General features: G+C 49.1%; 1 protein-coding gene across 1 annotated transcript; it reads left to right on the forward strand.

Annotated features, from left to right (window-relative positions):
* The first annotated feature begins 7,890 nt into the window (after positions 1-7,890).
* Pop7 (POP7 homolog, ribonuclease P/MRP subunit) lies at positions 7,891-8,923 on the forward strand. The gene is made up of 2 exons (XM_041648841.1): positions 7,891-8,062; positions 8,271-8,923. Exon 2 carries the CDS (start codon positions 8,281-8,283, stop codon positions 8,701-8,703), a length of 423 nt encoding a protein of 140 aa, XP_041504775.1. The 5' UTR covers positions 7,891-8,062; positions 8,271-8,280; the 3' UTR covers positions 8,704-8,923.
* The last annotated feature ends 12,379 nt before the right edge of the window (positions 8,924-21,302 follow it).

The raw sequence follows: 21,302 nt of genomic DNA on the forward strand, positions 1-21,302 counted from the left end.
CGAGCCAATGAACACATCCTGCACTCCAGCGCTTAGGAGCAGTTTCCAGGCCAGCCTGGGCGCGAGACCTTGGCTCAAAAAATAAACCAAAGAAAGCTGAAGGTGGTGCATGCTATAATCCCTGCACTTGGGAGGTAAAGACAGAAGGGTCAGGAGTTCAAGGCCAGCCTTAGTTACAATTATTACCTCTGAGAGTGTTTTTGAAAAATAGAAAAAGATTCAGGAATGACTTTTTTTTTTTTTTTAAGGCTGATGAACTCGGTGGGTGTAAAAGTTTGGTGGGTGCCTTCATGGTTTTCTTTGGAAGTTTGTTTCCTCTCTCCCTCTTTTCCTTCCTTCTCCCCTCTGTTGTGGATTTTTGGTTTGTTGTTTGAGATAGGGTCTCACTAAGTAGCCTTGGCTGGACTGGAGCTTGCCAGTAGACCAGGCTGGCCTGGAAAGGAGAGACCTGCCTACCTCTGCCACCCAGTGGCTTGGTTTTTTGAAACAGTCTTACATACTGTAGCCCTGTGGCCCTTCCACTACCCTGGAAATCCTGGTGATCTTTCTGCCTCTGACTCCCTTTACAAGCATGCACCCCATGCTGGACACAGTTTTGAGCATTGTTTCTGGTAAGTGCCATTAGCCTCCCTGCCAAGGAGGACTGGCCAGGTATAGGGGTTGGGAGTACAAGCCTGCAATTTTAGTAGTTAGGAAGTAGGTGGAGACAGGAGGGCTGGGAGTTCAAGGCCTGCCCAGGCAACTTGAGCCCTTGTTTAAAAACACGAACAAAAAAAACTAAATACACAAAAGGATCATAATTTTGTTCCAAGCCGAAAGCAGTAAAGATAGAATCAACTCAGGAACCTTTTTCTTCTTTTTAAAAAGAAAATTTTTAAATGTAATTCTGTGAATGTGTCTATAGTGGTCTATTATTTGTGCTTTAATAAATAAAGCTTGCCTGAAGATCAGAAGACAAAGTAGCCACACTAGTCAGCCATACTGGCCAGACAGTGGTGGCACACACCCTTAATCCCAGGTTTTGGGAGACGAGGCAGATGGATCTCTGATTTTAAGGCTACCCTGGGCTGCACAAGATCAATTCAGAAACAAATTAAAGGTGTGACTCACACCTTTAATTCCAGAATTTGGGAGTCACACACTTTTAATCCCAGCACTAGGGAGGTGGAGAAAGGAATATAAAGGGGAAGGGACGGGAACTCAATGGAGGTGGAGCCTGAGAGTCATGGAGACAGGATCTCACCCTTTCAGTGTGAAGATTGGTAGGGGTAAAAGGTCTCTATAGTTGGCTGTTTTGCCTTTCTGATCTTCATCTTGAACCCCAATACTGTCTCTGGGTTTTTATTATTTTTGCTCCATGTGTGTGTCTGTGTAAGGATGTGTGCACGTGAGTGCAGGTGCCCAAGGAAGCCGAAAGGGGGCACCCGATGCCCTGAAGCTGGGGTTGTGAGCTGCCTGAGAAGAGTATGGGAACTAAACCGGGGACCTCTGTAAGCCATCCTCCAGTCTAGGGTAGCGGGTCTCGATTTGTGGGTGGCAACCCCAGAAGACCATAAGAAAACACAGATAGTTACATTATGATTCATAACAGTAGTGAAATTACAGTCATGAAGTAGCAACGAAATAGTTTTATGGGGGCTGGAGAGATGGCTCAGTGTTCTTCCAGAGGTCCTGAGTTCAATTCCCAGCAACCACATGGTGGCTCACAGCCATCTATAATGAGATCTGGTGCCCTCTTCTGGCCTGCAGGCGCACACACAGAAGGAATGTATGTATGTATTATTTATTATGTATACATAATAAATTATTATTTATTATATTATGTATATATGTATACATAATAAATAAATCTTAAAAAATAGTTTCATGAGCCGGGCGATGGTGGCGCACGCCTTTAATCCCAGCACTCGGGAGGCAGAGGCAGGCGGATCTCTGTGAGTTCGAGACCAGCCTGGTCTACAGAGCTAGTTCCAGGACAGGCTCCAAAGCCACAGAGAAACCCTGTCTCGAAAAACCAAAAAAAAAAAAAATAGTTTTATGGTTGGGGGTCACCACAATGTGAGGGACTGTACTGCAGGGTTGCAGTGTTAGGAAGGTTGAGAACCACTGCTCTAGCCCTCCTAATAGTTTCATCTAAAGCTTTCATTGGGGCCACTGAAGTAGCTCAGTGGTAGAGCCCCTGCCTAGGATCCCCCAGTGAGGAGCTGGGTGTGGCTCAGTGGTAGAGCCCCTGCCTAGAATCCCCCAGTGAGGAGCTGGGGTGTGGCTCAGTGGTAGAGCCCCTGCCTAGAATTCCCCAGTGAGGAGCTGGGGTGTGGCTCAGTGGTGGAGTGCTTGCTTATCTTGTGCAAGACCCTGAATCCAATCTGTGCCAGCATGCGCGCACACGTACACACACATACACACACACACACACACACATACACAGAGGAGAAAGAAGACAACCTTTGTTGGTACTAGACTTGGAGGTGGAAAGCAGGGTGGGGTGATCATTAGTTAAGAAAGGAGGAAAAGGTGAGTGATGGACACGCACTGGAGAATACAGCGGAGCAAGGCGACGGGAGAAGAAACCCAGAAAAGCCTGAAAACCAAACTTTGGTTCCCGTTGTAAAGCCAGATAGAGATTTAATCTTTTTAACTTTTGTGTGTATGTGTTCGTTGTGCGTGTGAACGTGCCATGACACACATGTAGCGGTCACAGGATGACTTGCAGGAGTTGGCAACCCTAGATTCAAACTCAGATCATCAACCTTGGCACCGAGTGCCTTCTCATTGTCCACATGTATGTGTGTGTGTATTTTTACATGTATGTTTGTTTTTTGGTTGGTTAGGTATATATACATGTACACACATGGTGTCTTTTTTGACAGTAGTGGGTACTAAACCCAGAGCTTCAGATATACTAAAGTACTGTACCACTGAGGTATGTCCCCATTCCTGGCGTTGGTTTAGGTAGTTGGTTGGTTGGTTGGGTTTTGGTTTTCTCGAGACAAGTTGTCTCTGTATCTCAGGCTGGCCTTAAATCCACAAGAATCCTTTTGCTTCAGCTGTCTGAGTTTGGGGACTACGGGCGTCCACCACCGTAAGTCTAACTTGTAAAACAGCATTTTAAATATCTTGGAAAGACACACAGCTTGAGTCATAGAAAACTCATTTACAAATTGTGTTTATTGTTTTGTGAGTGAGTTTTGTTCTTGGTTTTTTGTTTGTTTTTGTTTTTGCAAGACTGGGTGTCTCTGTGTAGCCCCGGCTGTCTTGGAACTCACTCTGTAGACCAGGCTGGCCTAGAACTTGGAACTCAGAGATCCTCCTGCCTCTGTCTCCTGAGTGCTGGGATTAAAGGCATGCACCACTACTGCTCAGTTCTTGGATTTTTTTTTTCTTCTGTGGTAGTGAAGTGTTTTTGTTTGGTTGTTTTTATTAGCTTGTTTTTCGGTTGGTTTAGTTTCTTGGGACCCAATCTTGTAATGTGTCCCTGGCTGGCCTTGAACCTGCAGTAGTCCTCCCAGTGCTGCACCATCACACTTCAGAACTTTATTGTAAGTGATGGATATAATGGGCCTATGATGGAAAACGTTAACTTTCTTCTAGCAACTGAGTTGTTCGGTCCACAAGTATAGTTGTCATATTTAAGCCTGGGATGTGTGAGCCTCAGGCACAGGAACCTTCCTGTCTCTTCTCACGTCTCACCACCACCAGGTCTACAAGTGCACACCCCTGTGCTCGCCTGGAGATCCAACTTCAAGCACCCTTGGCCAGTGCTGCGTCAGCTGAGCCATGCTCCCAGCCCCGTAAACAACAAGTATCCCCATAGCTCAAGATGTTTCCTTGGTCCAGCTCTAATTGCTGAGAAATGTTCTGTGAAGCCAGGTGGTGGTGGTGGTGCACACCTTTAATCCCAGCACTCAGGAGGCAGAGGCAGAGGCAGGCAAATGTCTGTGAGTTTGAGACCAGCCTGGTCTACAAGAGCTAGTTCCAGGACAGGCTCCAAAACCACAGAGAAACCCTGTCTCGAAAAACCAAAACAAAACAAAAAACCAAAACAACAAAAAACCAGAAATGTTCTGTGAATGAGTATTTCAGTTTGTTTTTGTGTTTCTTACAGTGTATTAACTGGAAGATATCGGGCCTCTCCAACTGTGGCCTATTCCATGGAAACCTACTGTGGGCATTCCTGCCATTCCTGGAGAGGCTTTTGTTTGTCTGTCTGAGGTTCTGTTGTTGTCTTGCAGTCCTGGGGCTTGGACCAGCCTGCTTCGGGGATGCACCAGGATACACCCCAGCCTTGCATACTCTATTTGCTGTTGGCTTGGTTTGGTTATTGCACCTTACTGTGCAGCCAGGTCAGCCTGACGCTCACAATCCTCCATCTGCCTGCTGCTGTCACACGTGGCTGTCCTGGAACTCACTCTGTAGACCAGGCTAGCCTCAAGCTCACAGAGATCCGCCTGCCTCTGCGTCCTGAGTGCTGGGATTAAAGGGCGCCAGCACTACCAGGCTTTTGGAGTATTTTCTTGATATACCTTGATAACTTTTCCTAAGATGACACACACAAGGATAAAAGGTTCAGTTCTCTCCTCGGCTACACCATAAGTTGGAGGTCAGGTACTTGGTGGATACCTTTTATCCTTTTGCCTTCACCTCCTGGGTGCCTGGACCAACCATATGCCTCCACGCCCAGGATCCTGAATGCCTGGCCCAACCATATGCCTCCACGCCCAGGTTCCTGAGTGCCTGGACCAACCATATGACTCTGCACCCAGGATTCTGAGTGCCTGGCCCAACCATATGCCTCCATGCCCAGGTTTCTGAGTGCCTGGACCAACTATATGCCTCCGCGCCCAGGTTCCTGAGTGCCTGGCCCAACCATATGCCTCCACGCCCAGGTTCCTGAGTGCCTGGACCAACTATATGCCTCCGCGCCCAGGTTCCTGAGTGCCTGGACCAACCATATGCCACCGCGCCCAGGGTCTTGTTTTCCTGCTATTCTGGTCTTTCACGAAAGTCTAATTTTTGAGACCGTGTCTTACACTGGAGTCTGGAGCTCTCTAGCTCAAGCTGGCCTTATGACAACCCTCCCGCCTCAGCTTAAGTGCTTGTGTTACAGGTGTGAGACATCGTGCCCAGCCTTAACGGTTTTTAAATTTTGTTTTCACATTTACTTATTTTGAGTGTGTTTGGGGAGCGTATGTGTGTAGAGGTCAGAGGACAACTTGCTGGATTGCACTTTTCTCTCCTATGTGGGCCCAAGGGACCCAACCCAGCTCTGGTCCTTAGACTTCAAAGCAGGTGGCTTTACTTGAAATTCCGACGAACTGTAGTTTATCTTTGTCCCCTACTCCCACCCATCTCTGGACTTGTTGCTTACTAGTCTCTTAGAATTTTATTTACTGCCGGGCGGTGGTGGCGCACGCCTTTAATCCCAGCACTCGGGAGGCAGAGGCAGGCGGATCTCTGTGAGTTCGAGACCAGCCTGGTCTACAAGAGCTAGTTCCAGGACAGGCTCCAAAACCACAGAGAGACCCTGTCTTGAAAAACCAAAAAAAAAAAAAAATTTTTTTTATTTACTTATGTGTTTGCATTGGTGTTTTGCCATGGGTTTCGGGTCAGTTGTGAGCTGCCATGTGGGTACTGGGAATTGAACCCAGGTCCTCTGGAAGAGCAGTCAGTGCTCTTTAACCATTGAGCTATCTCTCCAGCCCTTGACTAGCCTCTTGAAGGGCTCCCTTACATTTTCTCCAAATGCTTTACAGTTACCGGTTTCATATTTAGACCCACTGCCCATGCTATGTTGTTGTTTCTCAAGACAGGGTTTCTCTGTGTAGCCCTGGATTTCCTGGAACTCACTCTGTAGACCAGGCTGGCCTCGAACTCAGAGATCTGCCCACCTCTGCCTCGAGAGTGCTGGGGTTAAAGGCGTGCACCACCAGCCGACTCCGCGCTATGTTATTAAAGGCTCTTCTCTTTCCCTGGGCTGTTTCGGCAGCACCCGAACCACAATCCTTTTGCACCGTGCTGTTTGCATTTCTGTCAAAAAATGGATTGGCTGGGAGATGGTAGCAAGTGTGGGGCTCCATCCCTGGTGCTGCATAAAGCCGGTGTGCTGGCCCACACCTCTGATTCCCTCACTTGGCAGATGGAGGCAGGAGGACCAGAACCTCAAGGGCATTCTCAGCAAGTTTGATGTCAGCCTGGATGGAAGAGACCCTTTCTCAGAAGGGTTTGTTATGCTTGTGTGTTTGAGATCTCTGTTTTATTGACGTTTGTATCTCTACATCTGCCAACAGCACACTCTTCTTCATCAATGTACTGACATGGGTAAGCCTTAAGGGGCCAGCAAATGGCTCAGAGTGCAAAGCGCTCGCTGTGTGAGCCTTTGACCCCAGAACCCATGTAAAGATTGAGGAATTCCACCACAGAATGTCATACATGTGCCCCATCATCGTATACACAACCATCACAAAGGGTTTTTTAAGTACATGTCTATTTTTTTTTCTTTTTGGCTTTTCAAGATAGGGTTTCTCTATGTAGCCCTGGCTATCCTGCAACTCACTTTGTAGTCCATGCTGGCCTCGTTCTCTTAGAAATCCTCCTGGCTCTGCCTCCCAAAAGCTGGGATTAAAGGCATGTGCCACCACCGGTGACCTGTCCTAATTTTTTTTTTTTTGGTTTTTATGTTTGTGTCTGTGTGAGTGTCTGGGCACCCACATTGGCCGGAAGAGCATGCCAGGCCTCCTGAAGCTGGAGGTAAGGTGATTGTGAGCTACCCAGCCTGGATACTGGGAACTAAACTCAGATCCTCCGGGAGTCACCTTTGAAGAGCAGCAAGCGCTCTTAACTGCTGGGACAATATGAGCCCAACAACTTGGAAAGATTATTCTATCTGCTTTTTCATAAGTTTTAGGATAAATTTTATCGAGGTGGCACAGAGGTGCACACCTGTAACACTAGCACCGGGGAGGCCAAGGCTAGCCTGAGCTACATAGCTAAACCCTAGCCTCCCCACCAAAAAGATTTCTGGTTTATATTTGCAACTCTTCCTGAGCGTTCACCTAAACAAGCACATTGATGTCTGGAATATCTAGCCTTCCATTTCAACATAAATCCCGGAGGCTAGGGCTGTCGGTCAGTCAATGGTGCCCACTAATCCCAGCACTCACAAGGTGGAGGCAAGGGGACCAGAAGTTCATGGTCATCTTTGGCTATATAGCACTGAGCAAAATTCTTTTTCCAACCTTCAGATTCTGCCTAGGTAGGTGGCCAAATACAGGTTTTACTCATTTATGTAGGGATCTATCCAAAGGCTTTATCAATCTGGGCAGAGAGCCAGGTCCCCACTAAGGGGCTAGGAACCCAAGTCCCTGTCCCTTCCACCAGAGGGCAGCACGTCGTGACTCGCGGGTGGCGGGTAGCAGCCGGCGTGCTGCGGTAGTGTGGCGGGAAGCTGCAACGCTAGGCACCTAGTGTGGGTCCCCTGCAGGGAGGAGGCCAAGGTGGACATCTGGCCTTCTCTCGAGCCCTTCGCTCTCTGCGTCCGGGGCTGCTAGGACCTGAGGAAGGGAGGGCAGCTGTCCGTTCCGCGGCTCAGACGTGCGACAGACATGGATTCCAGCCTTGCCTCCCGGCCCCTGGCGACCGCAGCTCCTACACTGACCCGAAACCCCCTTTTCTAATCCTTCCAGTCTCCAGAACTGACCCCCGCCGGCGTCCTCGAGTCCCGCCCAGCGGAGAGGAGGACAACCGAGGACCTCAGCCCACGCCCCTCTTAGCCCCACCTCCGGCAGCTGGCCCCGCCCTCAAGAGCCCGGAAGTATCGCGAGACAGAAGCGCCCCTGCGCATGCGCGCGAGGAATGGCGTGGGCAGGGGAACGGAGGCCGGGAAGGCTACGAGACGACCGGTTCCGGCTTGGGGACGGGGGTGCGCATGCGCAGTGCGTCGCCCTCGTCGGCGCGCTTCTCCGGCGTTTCTGTTCCGATCGCTTCTTCATTGTTTTTTCTGAGGGTCGAGGGTGGCGGCGCGTCGAGCCGCACGCGAGCGAAAGGGCACCGTGGAACGGAGAAGGTAGGCGCGGAGACGCCGGGAGTGGGGAACCACGTGACGAGCGAATTAAAACCGGGAGTGGAGAGAACGGAAGTGGAGGGGATCGAGAGGCCGGGGAGGAAGAGGGTCGTCGAGGGCGCCCCCTTCTGGTTGCACCCTTAGGAAGCTGGGCAGGAAAGGGTTCTCCTGTCATTCATTCTCCCTGAATCCTGTTCCTTCTCCATGCCAGGGCCGAAAGCATGGCAGAAAACAGAGAACCCCGTGGTGCCATCGAGGCCGAGCTGGACCCCGTGGAGTACACCCTTCGGAAACGACTTCCTCACCGCCTGCCCCGGAGGCCCAATGACATTTATGTCAACATGAAGACTGACTTTAAGGCCCAGCTAGCCCGCTGCCAAAAGCTGCTGGACGGAGGCAGTAGAGGGCAGAACGCATGCGCTGAGATTTACATCCACGGCTTGGGCCTGGCCATTAACCGCGCCATCAACATCGCTCTGCAGCTGCAGGCAGGCAGCTTCGGGTCCCTCCAGGTGGCTGCCAATACCTCCACCGTGGAGCTGGTGGATGAGCTGGAACCAGAGACTGACTCCCGAGAGCCACTGACCAGGATCCGGAACAACTCAGCCATCCACATCCGGGTCTTCAGGGTCACACCCAAGTAATCGAAGCGGACTCTCACCCATCAGTTCCTTTGCACACACACATCCAGGCTCCGTGTGGCTGAGGTTGCTGCTGGTTCGTATGGCTCTTGTTCTGGGCATGGGCCTGTTGTCAGAGCCTTGTAAGAAAACACATGTTCCCTCAGCCTAGAGGACTGTAAATGGAGAGCCAAGAAGTGAATCCTCCTTGTCCTGTACAATAAAAGTATCGAGTTGTGTTGGTGCCGGGCTTCCCACGGCCTCTGCTTTCTTGTGTGATTCTGTGTGTGCTTGGATAGGAGCAGGAGGAAAGGGCACAAGTACGTGGGCACAGGAAAAGAACGCACATTGTACTACAGTGTGGCATGAATCGAATCTGTTGCGTGTATCACGGAAGCCCAATAGTTACAGCGTGCTCTTGGGAAGACTGGAGCGTAGGCTCAGCCACCGAGCTAACTGTAGCTGGGCTGGGTTCCCAGACTTGGGCCTAGAGAGGGTTTAAAGGTGAAGCAAGTGGGTTGCAGATATAACTGAATGGGGGAGTTGTGACCAGCGTTACCTAGTTACCTAGCACAGGATTGGGCCGTAGGTTCAATCCCTAGGAACCACAAGAATTACAAGAAGGTTGGAGAGATGACCCAATAGGAAAAGCACTTGGCAAATAATCGTAAATACCTGAGTTTGGATACCCAGAACCCATTTCACTCTGGGCACTGTAGCACTCAAATCTAATTCTTCTATAGTGAGCTGGGAGTCAGGAGGACCTTCTGCAGCTTTGGGTTAGCCACCCCTGCATAAACCACAGACAAGAAACCGTGTCTCAGGGTGGAAGGTGAGGACTGAAGGCTGAAATCCTGTAGCCCATGTACCCGTACTCGCATAATAACACGTACCTGCAAAACTTTTTTTTTTTCGAGACAGAGTTTCTCTGTAGCTTTGGAGCCTGTCCTGGCACTAGCTCTTGTAGACCAGGATGGCTTCAAACTCACAGAGATCCGCCTGCCTCTGCCTCCCGAGTGCTGGGATTAAAGGCGTGCGCCACCACTGCCCGGCCCTGCAAAACTCTTAAAAATGGGGTAGACTGTAGATTTTTTAGTTTTTTCGAGACAGGGTTTCTCTGTAGCTTTGGTGCCTGTCCCGGAACTAGCTCTTGTAGACCAGGCTGGCCTCGAACTCCCAGAGATCCGCCTGCCTCTGCCTCCTGAGTGCTGGGATTAAAGGTGTGTGCCACCACCACCCGGCTAGACTAGTTTTCTAAAATTAGCTTGAACTGATAGTATTGTTTGCTGAGAGCCAAACCTTGAGCCTTCATATGCTAAGAAGCGAGCCGATGCTCAGCCACCCCCGAGTTCTTCGATGGGTTCTAGGTAACCCGTCTACTGCTGAGCTAGGCCCCCAGCTCCTCACTGACACTTTTGACTGTTACACTTAATTCCTGTTCCTGCAGAGCCCACATCCTTCTGGGCATCTTTAGGCTAGAGTCTGATCAGCCAGGTTCAACCATTTCACGGGCAGAGGAAATCTCTCCTAAGTAATTTATTATTGGTTGTGGTGGTTAATCTTTGCTGCCAACCCGCTGTGATCTCAAACCCTCCAGGAGATACACCTTTGGGCATGTCTGTGAGGACCTTCCATAGAGGTTTAGCTGAGGTGGGAAGATTGGCCCTGAATGTGGATGGCACCATGCCATGGACAGGGGCCCAAACTAAAAGGCAAGTCAGAGGGCCCAGACAAGATGGTTCCGGGTTAAAGGCAAGCCTGACAACCCAAATTCAATCCTAGAACCCACATGATGGGAGAGAACCAACTCCTGAAAGTTACCCCTGAGACGCATTTGTTGGCTTTACGATCTACACAGTGGATCACAACTTTGTTCCTGAAAAGCCAGCTGGCCTAAATGGGATTGCATACACATGTAACCTCAACACTTCTGAGGCTGAAGCAGGAAGGTCTGAGTTTGAGACCAACCTCGGCTACGTAGTAAATTCAAAGCTGCTCTGAGTGACAGAGCAGGACACTGTCTTAGAAGCAAACAAAAACTCAAAAAAGGAAACCAGCATAGTGAAGGGATAGTTTAGAGAATTAGAGGGAAATCTTTGCCAGTCATACACTGACAGGGATTAATGCCTAGAATTATTAAGGTGTCCCCAAGTCACTCAAAGATAAATCATGTTATCAAGCTAATATGTTGAATACAAAGTACTCGGAGGGACTGGAGAGATGGGCTCAGTGGTTAAAAGCACCATTTGTTTTCCAGAGGACTCCTGTTCAGTTCCCAGAACCCATATGACTGCTCCAGATCCAGGGGACTCAGCACCATCTTCTGGCCTCCCTGGACACCAGGCATGCTCGTGGTGCAGACATACTTGTAGGCAAACCACATAAATAGAATTTTTAGCCAGGCAGTGGTGGTGCATGCCTTTAATCCCAGCTGGGCTTCAAATAAGAGGTTTCCAATAGACAATATTCATTATAAAAGTAGGAGGGAAAAGTCCCACGTGGAGGTTTGGTATTTGCTCAGCCTGTTTTCTTTTTTCTTTTTTTTTTCTTTTCTTTCTTTCTTTTTTTTTTTTTTTGAGACAGGGTTTCTCTGTGGTTTTGGAGCCTGTCCTGGAACTAGCTCTTGTAGACCAGGCTGGTCTCGAACTCACAGAGACCGCCTGCCTCTGCCTCCCAAGTGCTGGGATTAAAGGCGTGCGCCACCACCGCCCGGCCTGTTTTCTCATTTATGAAAAAAAAAAACAAAGATCTTAGCTGAGCAGTGGTATTGCACGCCTTAGTCTGGGCACTCAGGAGGCAGAGGCAGGAGTATCTCTGAGCTCAAGGCCAGCTTGGTCTACAGAGTGAGTTCCAGGACAGCCAAGGCTACAAAGAGAAACCTTGTCTAGAAAAAAAAATATATATATATATAATATATATAATATATATATATATAATTTTGTTGTTGTTGGTTTTCAAGACAGGGTTTCTCTGTGTAATATCTCTAGCTGTCCTGGAACTAGCTCTTATAGACAGTCTGGCCTTAAACTCAGAGAGATCCGTCTGCCTCTTCCTCCCGAGTGTTGGGATAAAGGAGTGTGCCACTATTGCCCGGTTGCATATAATTTTTTTTTAAAGAAAGCACTCAAAGGAATAAATAGTTTGGCCAATGAATATTTGAAATAACATTCAACATCCTTAGCTATCAGGAAATGCTAATTAAAAACGACTTGAGATTCCATCTCACCCTAGTCAGGATGGCTGTCAAGAAAACAAACTTAAGCCGGGTGGTGGTGGCGCAGGCTTTTAATCCCAGCACTCAGGACACAGAGGCAGGCAGATCTCTGTGAGTTAGGGGGCAGCCTGGTCTACAAGGGCTAGTTCCAGGACAGGCCCCAAAGCTACAGAGAAACCCTATCTCAAAAAACAAGAAAAAAAGAAAAGAAAACAAAGTTAAATGCTGCCGAGGATGTGGGATGTGGGATGTGGGGAAGACGAATCCTTATACACTGTTGGCGGGAGGGTGAACTGCTGCAGCCACTGGTGGAATCAGTGTGGAGCTTTCTCCAAAAACTAAAAGTGGAGCAACAACTACTATATGAGCCATCTAGACCACTCCTTGGCATGTACCCAAAGGGCTCCCAGTCACCATGCAACAGAGATGCCTGCCTGTCCGTGTCTCTTGCTGTGCTATGCACAATGCACCATACCAGCCTAGATGTCAAGCCACAAACGAACAGATAAAGAAAATGTGATTCAGGGCCCGAGAGACGGCCATGGTTCCCTTCCTGTTGCCTGCATATCAAGATGTAGCCAGCACCATGTCTGCACATGCTTTCATGTTCCCTGTCACGATGCTAACAGACTAAACATACACGTTATATCTGTGTGCAATGTGAATATATACCCACATACACATATATGTATACATACACGTACACATATGCATACATACATGTATACGCATATATGTGTATATGAAGTGAAGTTATTTGGTGAGAAGGAAGGGGGTCAGCAAGGAGAGAGGGAGCAGCAGGGAGGGCAATGGGGGAGGGGAAGTGAGAAGAAAGCATACGGATCTATATGTACGAAGACACCACAGTAAAGGACTGGGGATGTAGCACCGTGTTGGAGTTCTGGGTTACCACACAGAGCCCTGGGTCTATCCCCAGCATCTCATAAATTGAATATGGAATCACAAACCTGTAATTGCAACACTTGAAACATGGAGGCAGGAGATCAGGAGCTAAAGATCATTCTGGGTTCCACAGTGAGTTTAAGTCCAGGCTGGGATGCATGAGACTACACACACACACACACACACACACACACACACACGTAAGCATATATATGTCACCGTGAAACCCATTTATGTGTATGCTAACAAAAAGTGGAGCACGGTGAGGTGGTGGTGGCACAAGGCTTTAATCCCAGCACTCAGGAGGCAGAGGCAGGCGGATCTCTGAGTTTGAGGCCAACCTGGTCTACAGACTGAGTTCTAGGACAGTCAGGGCTATACAGAGAATCCCTGTCTCTGGGCTGGAGAGATGGCTCAGCAGTTAAGAGCACTGGCTGCTCTTACAGAGGACCTGAGTTCAATTCCCAGAAACCCCATGGCTGCTCACAACCAACTGTAATGAGATCTGGTGCCCTCTTCTGGCCTAAAGGCATAGATGCAGTACAGAATACTGTATACATAATAAATAAATACATCTTTAAAAAAAGAAGAAACTCTGTCTTTGTGGCATCTTCCAGAGACCTTTAGACTATGCCATTTAAAATATTTAATAATTTAGGCCTTTTCATGACAATGAGACACATCTGCTCCTGGCAGCACCAATTACTTCAAGAGGAAGATGGGCATCGAAGAGGTTTCTTATGGAGTTTGCTAGCCATTTGGGCAAGAAACTGCTCTTGTCTGGACTGCTTGATGTTATTCTGTGTGAACTGGACATGCAGAAATGACTGCTGAACTTGCCTAAAGGTGAGACGATCCTTCACGGTTCCTGCTTCATGGAAAAGTCTGCCGGATACTATGGGCCTGTGGGCTGAAGATTGGATGCCCCAACGGTACAGAAGAACTTTGGGTGACTGTCCAGGCAGTGAGATGTCTCTGTCAATTCTAGAGTTTTGGAAGTTGCTTACAATGCACTTTCTGTTTACTTAGGTAATATTATATTCTTTTGGAGTCTTTGATGGAGTTGAAGATTAGATAGTTATAATTATAGTTTTTGTTAATTATGATAAAAGATAAAGTAGATATAAATGTTGTAATAATTCTTGCTTGAAAAGTTTTGGTATATGTAATTTTACTATGTTAAAGTTAAAACATTACTTTTTATTTAAGCAGGAAAGGGGAAATGGTGTGGAAAGTCCTTCCGTATATTTTTGCTTTTATTGGTTAATGAATAAAGAAGCTGCTTTCAGCCAATGGCTTAGCAGAATATTGCCAGGTAGAAGAGATATAGGCGGAGTCAAAGAGACATCATGGAGCTGCCAGAGAAGAAAGACACAAGCTGCTAGCTGGAACCTTCCCAGTACGCTATGAGCCTCATGGTAAAATATAAAATAATAGAAATGGGTTAATTTAAGAGATAAGAGTGAGCTAGAGATATGTACAAGCTAATAGGCCAAGCAGTGATTTAATTAATACAGTTTCTGTGTGGTTATTTCGAGTATGGGCAGCTAGGAACGAACAAGCGGGCCTCCACTACATGTCTTGAAAAACCAAAACCAAACAAAGAAGTGGAGCGTGGAACATGGAATTCCTGCCCGTAATTCCTGACTCACTACATAAACTGGAGAGGGGCTGAAGGTTAAAGGTGAGTACTGTTCTTGGGGACAACACAAGAAAGGTTCCCAGCGCCCAGGTTGAGTGGCTCACAGGCTCTGATGCCCTCTGCAAACCTCCATCGAAGCTTGCACTCACCTGCACACAGACATCATGTAATTAAAAACAAAATGAACCTCCAAAAATAAATAAATCTTCCAGTTAAGGTGATCTAGAGTCTTAATCCCTGTACTCAGGAGGCAGAAGTGGGCAGATCTCTGTGAGATGGAGCCCAGCCTGGTCTACACAGTGTTCCAGGCTAGCCATGACTACATAGAGAGACTGTCTACAAACATATCCAAGTGTTGTTTTCTTAGCATCATCCCCTAAACAATGCATCATATCTACTGTTTATATAAAAGTCTGTATTTTAAAAAATCTAGAGATGAGAAAATGGCCACAGGTTCCAGGAGCTCTCCGTGTGGGCTCGTGTGTGTGTGTGTGTGTGTGTGTGTGTGTGTGTGTGTGTGTATTTACAGTCCAGGGGCTGGCACATGTGTGTGTGTGCAATGGGTATGCAATTGTGTGAACGTATGTGTCCGTGTGGAGCCCTGAGGCTGACTCTGGGCATTCCCTTACTTGCTCTCCACAATTCTTCTTAGGGCTTTGCCTCTCGATGAGCCCAGAGCTTGCTAATTGCAGCTGGTACGGAGAGCCGGCTTGCCCTAGACAGCCCTGTATCTGCCTCCAGAGGACTGGGATTGCAAGGGCACAACTACACCTGCCTGGCATTTACGTGAGTTCCCAGGCTCTAAACTCTGGTCCCCATGCTCACATAAGGAGTGATGTATTACTGTGCCATCTTTTCGGCCTGCTTGTTTGCTTGAATTTAAGTTCCTGTTATGTAGTCCTGGGTGTCCTGGAACTCATCATGTAGCTCAGGCCGACCCCATACTTGTGGGCCATCCTCACACCTCTGCCTCCCAAGTACTAGGGTTACGGGTTTATATCCACACCCGCTTTTGTTTGTTTGTTTTTAATTGAGATTTGCTGTGTGGTCCAGGCTGACTTCACATCAACATCCTCCTGCCTTGGCGTCTTGAGTTCTGGGACTTCAGGTCCATGCCACTACTTGTACAGTTTTATAACAGGGACTTGAGTAGCCCGTATTTGGTATTCTCAGGGGGTGGTCCCCATATTCATTCCCCTGAGATGCCAAGGACTACTATACACAGGTAGAGATATGTAACTCAAGCTGGCCCGAAACTCACCATGCAGTCCAGGCTATGTGTTGTATTGTCTACTGTTGTTGAGATCACAAGAGTTTAACAGTCCCTATGAATCAGGAACTGAATTTTGTTCCAATTATCATGAGGGTAACTTGGTGTGACTCTGAATTAGGTCCTAGTTGGCCAAGATCCTTTCCCATGGCTTCTGCATATGGCACAGCTCACCCTGTAGCTGGGAAGGTTAAGTGGTGATGGCTGCTGTGATATGTAATTGCGGGAGAGAAAAGATTAAGTTCTTTGTGGGGTCCAAAACGCCTTAACCTTTGACTCAGGTACTGCAGGGTGAATAGGAGTTTGGCGGGCAGAAAAAAGGAAAGAGGGTCACATGGGCAGAGGTGTCAGGGGAGGGATTTATGAACTGGCAGGGTGCATTGTGGGTTAGGAGGGACACAGAGTGGCTGTAGAGACTAGGGAGACAAGGCTGGTGACATACGGTGGCACCCCCCCTCCATCAACCTGAGTTTTTGTTGTTCTTTGTTGTTCCTGGTAGTGTCTGTGCCTGTACCTGCTCATATATGTGAGGGTGCACGTGAAGGCCAGAGGGAGTTATTTACAGGGCCCCGTTCACTCACCCTTTTCTCTCTCTCATTCCTCCTTTGTTTCTGTCTGAGACAAGGTCTCACTAGCTCTGCCTGGCTTGAATTCTCTTTATAGATCAGGCTGACCTTGAACCCACAGAGCTGCGCCTCTTCCTCCCAAGTGCTGGCCTGTAACAACACTGCTGGCCACCTTGCTTCACTTTTACCTGGAACTCACTTGCCTATGTTGGCATTAGCTGGCACTGGGGTAACACACACACATGGTAGAACTCAGTTAGCCACACTTGGGCAGTAAGCACTTCACTGATTGGGCAAAGGTTTGAGACAGGGCTTCTCTTTGTAACTCAAGTTGTTCTGGAACTGGCTCTGTAGACCAGGCTGGCCTTGAACTCAGAGATGTGCCTGCCTCTGCCTCCTGAGTGCTGGGATTAAAGGTGTGCACCACCACACTGGTTGATATTTTATTTTTAATTATACATATGTCTCTGTGTATATTCAGGTAGGTATGTAAATATATACTCAGATGCCCTCAGAGGCCAGAGGTGTTACAACCCCCAGGAAACTGGAGTCATAGGTGGTCGTGCGCCACCTGATGTGAATGATGCCAACCAAACTTAGGTTTGAAACCTAACTGTTGGGCCATCTTGCCGTCTCTTTTCTTGTTCCTTCGAGACACGGTTTCTCTGTATACTGTCCAGGCTGACTGGCCTCGATCCCCTTGGCTTCGCTTCCTAAGTGCTAAGATTGCAGGCTTGAGTAGCCCTCCATCAGCCCCATCATCAAGGTTTCCTCGTCTTGGAACCTCCTGGGAGCAGACGGAGCCCGTAGGAAGCTGGGCTGCCGATGTGTCTCCCTGCACGTATGTGTTCTTGACTCTGCTCCCCTGGCCAGAGCCCAGCCGGGCTGGTGGCAGGCAGCCCTTTCGCATCCTTCCTGCGTTCGTTTGGTTTGTCTTGGCAGCTGCCTCGCACACAGCCTCTGTTTGTTGTTTCTTCTCCACGTTTCCCCAGCGCTCGTAGTTGGGGCTTCCCTGGGTCACTGTCCGCAGAAGTAGCCTTCAGGGATGCTACAGAAGGAAGACCAGCCCCTGGGAGGCTTGCTGTTAGAAAACTTGGCTGGAGGCAGGGGTGGAGGGGGAGACCATAGCAGGTAGAACTATGAGGTGGAGTACTAGGCTGGAAAGCCTGGGGACTGGTGTCCTTGGCCTTCAGAGTAGCCAGCTTCACTTCTGTTTTCTACTGAGCAGCTCCTGTCAGCGTAGGCCGGGAGTAGGAAGTGTGTCCCAGCACAGCACCCTTCCTCCTCCTTTTACTGAACAGTTACAGAACTCACAGCGAGCACAGAACGGTTTCTTCCTGCAGAGACAGATCCCCAAGCCGGGCATCATGGCTCATGCTGGCAATCCCAGATACTCAGGAGGCTGAGGCAGGAGGACTGTTACAAGTTCAAGGCTAGCCTGGGCTATGTAATAAATTACAGGACAGCTTGAGCAATTTAGAGACCCTGTCTCAAAATTTTGAAAAGAAAAAAAAACTATCTGGCAGAGATAAACATGTATTTTTAGACGACTTTATTTCTAAAATGTATCTGTTTGGGGAAGTCCGTTCTCCCCCTCCATCATGTCGGTCCTAGGGGTTGGGTGATCAAACTCAGGTTGTCAGGCTTGGTGACAAGCACATCTCCTCACTGGCCCATCTGGCCAGCCACTGACACCTGTTTATCACCTGTGACATTTACTGAACATCTGCTTGTTGTAGGTAAGTGTATCAGGCACCACGTCTGCCGAAAGACTTATCAACTTGATCGTGTGACATCTAATAGGAAGGAAAATAGACTTAATTTCTTTCTTCTCCTACCCCAAAGACAGGGACTCATTTAGCCTAGGCTAGTATGCCTGAACTCCCCCTTCCCACCCCCCACTTATACACATATACACAGAGGACAGAGGTCAACCTCAGGTATCATTCCTCAGGAATTGTCTCCTGTGTGTTTGAATAGAGTATGTCACTGGGACCTGGGACCTGGGACCTGGGTTAAGCTAGCTGGCCAGTGAGCTCCAGCAATCTGCCTGTTTCTAGGAACCGCAAGGCCATGCTACTGCACCTAGCTTTTCAGACGCTGGGGCTCAAACTCAGAACCTCATACCTGTGCAGCAAGCACTTTACCAAGTGAGGCATCTCCCCAACCCATTTTTTTTTTTTTTTGAGATAAGGTATAGTCCAGGCTGGCCTAGAACTCATGATTCTCTTGCTTCGGTCTCCCGAGTAGGTGAAATTACAGATGTAGCCTCGACCCGGGACCGTTAACTGACAGAAATCCCTTTTCCAGCATTCTTACTTCCTCTCAGTTCCCCCAAGGCCAAGAGTCTCTGTCCACAACACCCTCCCAGCCCCCTCCCCGCCCAGCCAACTCACTTTCCAGCACAGAAGGTCTCCTAGGCCTTTGGCTGGACTCCCAAGCCCAGAAGCCACAGCTTGGAAGCCGTGAGTCCCCCGCCCCCTTCCTTAGTCGGACTCCAGGCAGCTGGGGGCTCCGTGCTGCCTCGGGTTTGCAACAGCTCAGAGAAGGGTTGTAAATTTGCTTTTGGGGGATCCAGAAGGTAGAGGTTTCCTGTCCCACAATGGGGCTCATTCCTGCTGTTTCTTTAGAGCTCAGTTCTGATAGCAATAGCGACTCCTCAAGACCAAGATCCCAAAGAACAAGGGCAGCTAGGGGTAGTCTCCTCTCTAGATCTCCCACCATCTCAGTCCAAGGAGCCTGGCATGGAGAGACCATAGAAAACAACCCACAAGCTGGGCAGTGGTGGCTCACACCTTTAATCCCAGCACTCGGGAGACAGAGGCAGGTCAACTCTGTGAGTTCGAGGCCAGCCTGGTCTATAGAGTGAGTTCTAGGACAGACTCCAAAGCTACAGAGAAACCCTGTCTAGAAACAAACAAACAAACAAACAAACAAGAACAACAGCTAAGAGGTGAGTGTGGGCAGGAACCATGCTGGGAGCCTGGCAGCAGAGACGCCATGAGACCTCCCATTGTTCATCCTTGGCTCTCTTCTCAATGTTCCAGGCCACGCACAGGGAAACAGAGGACTCCACTCCCAGCACCGACGTTTCATGACTAGATAACTCCTGGAGTTGTGCAGGACCAAACTTGGATGCGCACAGTGACCCTGATACGGCAAAAACTAACACACATACATAAGTGATGACAACGTCCTGCCTGGGTGTGGGGAAAGGCTGTGAGGAGGAGACGGGTTGGGTGTGGGGTCTGAAGAGGGACACAGTGGGGAGGGCAAGGCAGGCAGAAGCAGCAAGGTCCGGCAAATTGGCTAACCAAGTTCCTATGAGGAATGGTCACGGTGTGGGGCTGGCGAGATGGCTCAGCTGGTAAGGGGGTTTGCTGCCAAGCCTAATGACCCGAGTTCAATCCCCGGGTCCTACAAGGTGGAAGGAGAAATCCAACTCTTGTAAGTTGTCCTCTGACCTCCACGCCTATGCTGTGGCACTCGTGAGCATGCCCGTGGACACACACACACAGACTAAGTAAGTAAAGTGACTAGGAAGGAGAGTGTGACTAGCTTCGGGGGGGTGTGGTCTCCCTTCTGAGGCAAAGGGAAACCACTGCAGGTTCCTGCTCACATCAGGGGATGCAACTCAGCTGATGGAGAGCTTGCCTAGCACGCACAGAGCCCTGGGTCTGATCTTTGGCATCGCATAAACCGGGTGCAATGGCGCATCATTATAGTGCTAGTTAGTACTCAGGAGGTGAAGGCAGGAGGAACATGACTTCAAGGTCAACCTTGGCTACAGAAGGAGTTTGGGGCCAGCCTGGGATATATGAGACCTGACTCAAAGAACAACAACAACAACCAATAAATAAATAAATAGTTTAAAGAAAGAAAGGAAGGAAGGAAGGAAGGAAGGAAGGAAGAAAAAAAGATCCTTGCTCAGGGTCGCACCATGAACGAGATTATTCAATGGGAGAATTAATGGAATAAGTAGCAGGGGTAGGAAGGGAGTAGAAGGGGCTGTGGGATTCTCTGTGGTATGCGTGGACACTGACGAACTATGTCAGTAGAATATAAGCAAACTGGGGGCACACTGAAAGGCAGGATGATGGACCTTGGGAGGGGGTGCTATATAGAATTTTGTTTGGCTTTCTTTTACTAACTTTTCCTCTTTTTGAGACAGGGTCTCAAGTAGCCCAGGCTAGCCTCCAATTTACTTTGTATCAGAAGATGGCCTTGAACTCCTGATCTGCGAGGCCATCAGGAGCGCACCGCTATACCCCAGCTTCTTTGTTTTTTGTTTGGCAGCAGATCTTGCTATGGAGCCCTGACCGGAAGGTGCTTTATAACCCAGACTGCCTTGAACTCACGGTGGTCCTCCTGCCTCTTCTCCAGTGCTAGGGTTGTAGGCGTGTGCCTGCACACTTAACTAGTAGCCTCCTGGCTGTGTCTGGCAGTATACCAGTGCATCTGAGCGGAGGCTGGGTCCCCAAAGCCCCTCAACACCTAGAGGTATTGAGTGGCATCAGAATCGGAGGCGTCATAGACTGACTTGTTCTCTCAGTTTCCCCACAGATACAACGGTAGCTCTCTCTCCAAAACCCTGGGGGACAGGCCACACCATCCTGGTGGTTCCAGCATATAGAAGCTGGTGGCCTGGCCCCCTTTCCTAGGATTCCCGGCAAAGTCACCGAGAGAGAAGGAACAGGTCCTACAGCCCAAAAGACTCCTCCTTCTGAGACTCAGGCCGTGTCAGGCCATGTTAAACCCCTGCCCCCAACGGCCCCTGGCTCTCTCTCTCTTCTGGAGGGTAGGTCAGAGCAGTGACGCAGGAGTCAGGGGCCCTGGAAAGAGCAGCCTGTTGGGAGGGGTGCGGTGGTCGGGACAGAGCTCCCATGCGGACGTGTGTGGACGTGTGTCCGTGTGCATGTCTCCCAGCTGGACCACAGTTGGGGAGTAGAGCTGAGCCTGGGTGGCAGGTTCAGGAAGAGACTCTGAGAAGGCCCAGTCGGGGAGACGGTTCAGAGTCAGAAGAATCAG

The sequence above is a fragment of the Microtus oregoni genome, unplaced genomic scaffold (genome assembly GCF_018167655.1).
Source record: "Microtus oregoni isolate MIOR12 unplaced genomic scaffold, Mior012 000003F_ref0000135, whole genome shotgun sequence".
Classification (NCBI taxonomy): Eukaryota; Metazoa; Chordata; class Mammalia; order Rodentia; family Cricetidae; genus Microtus; species Microtus oregoni.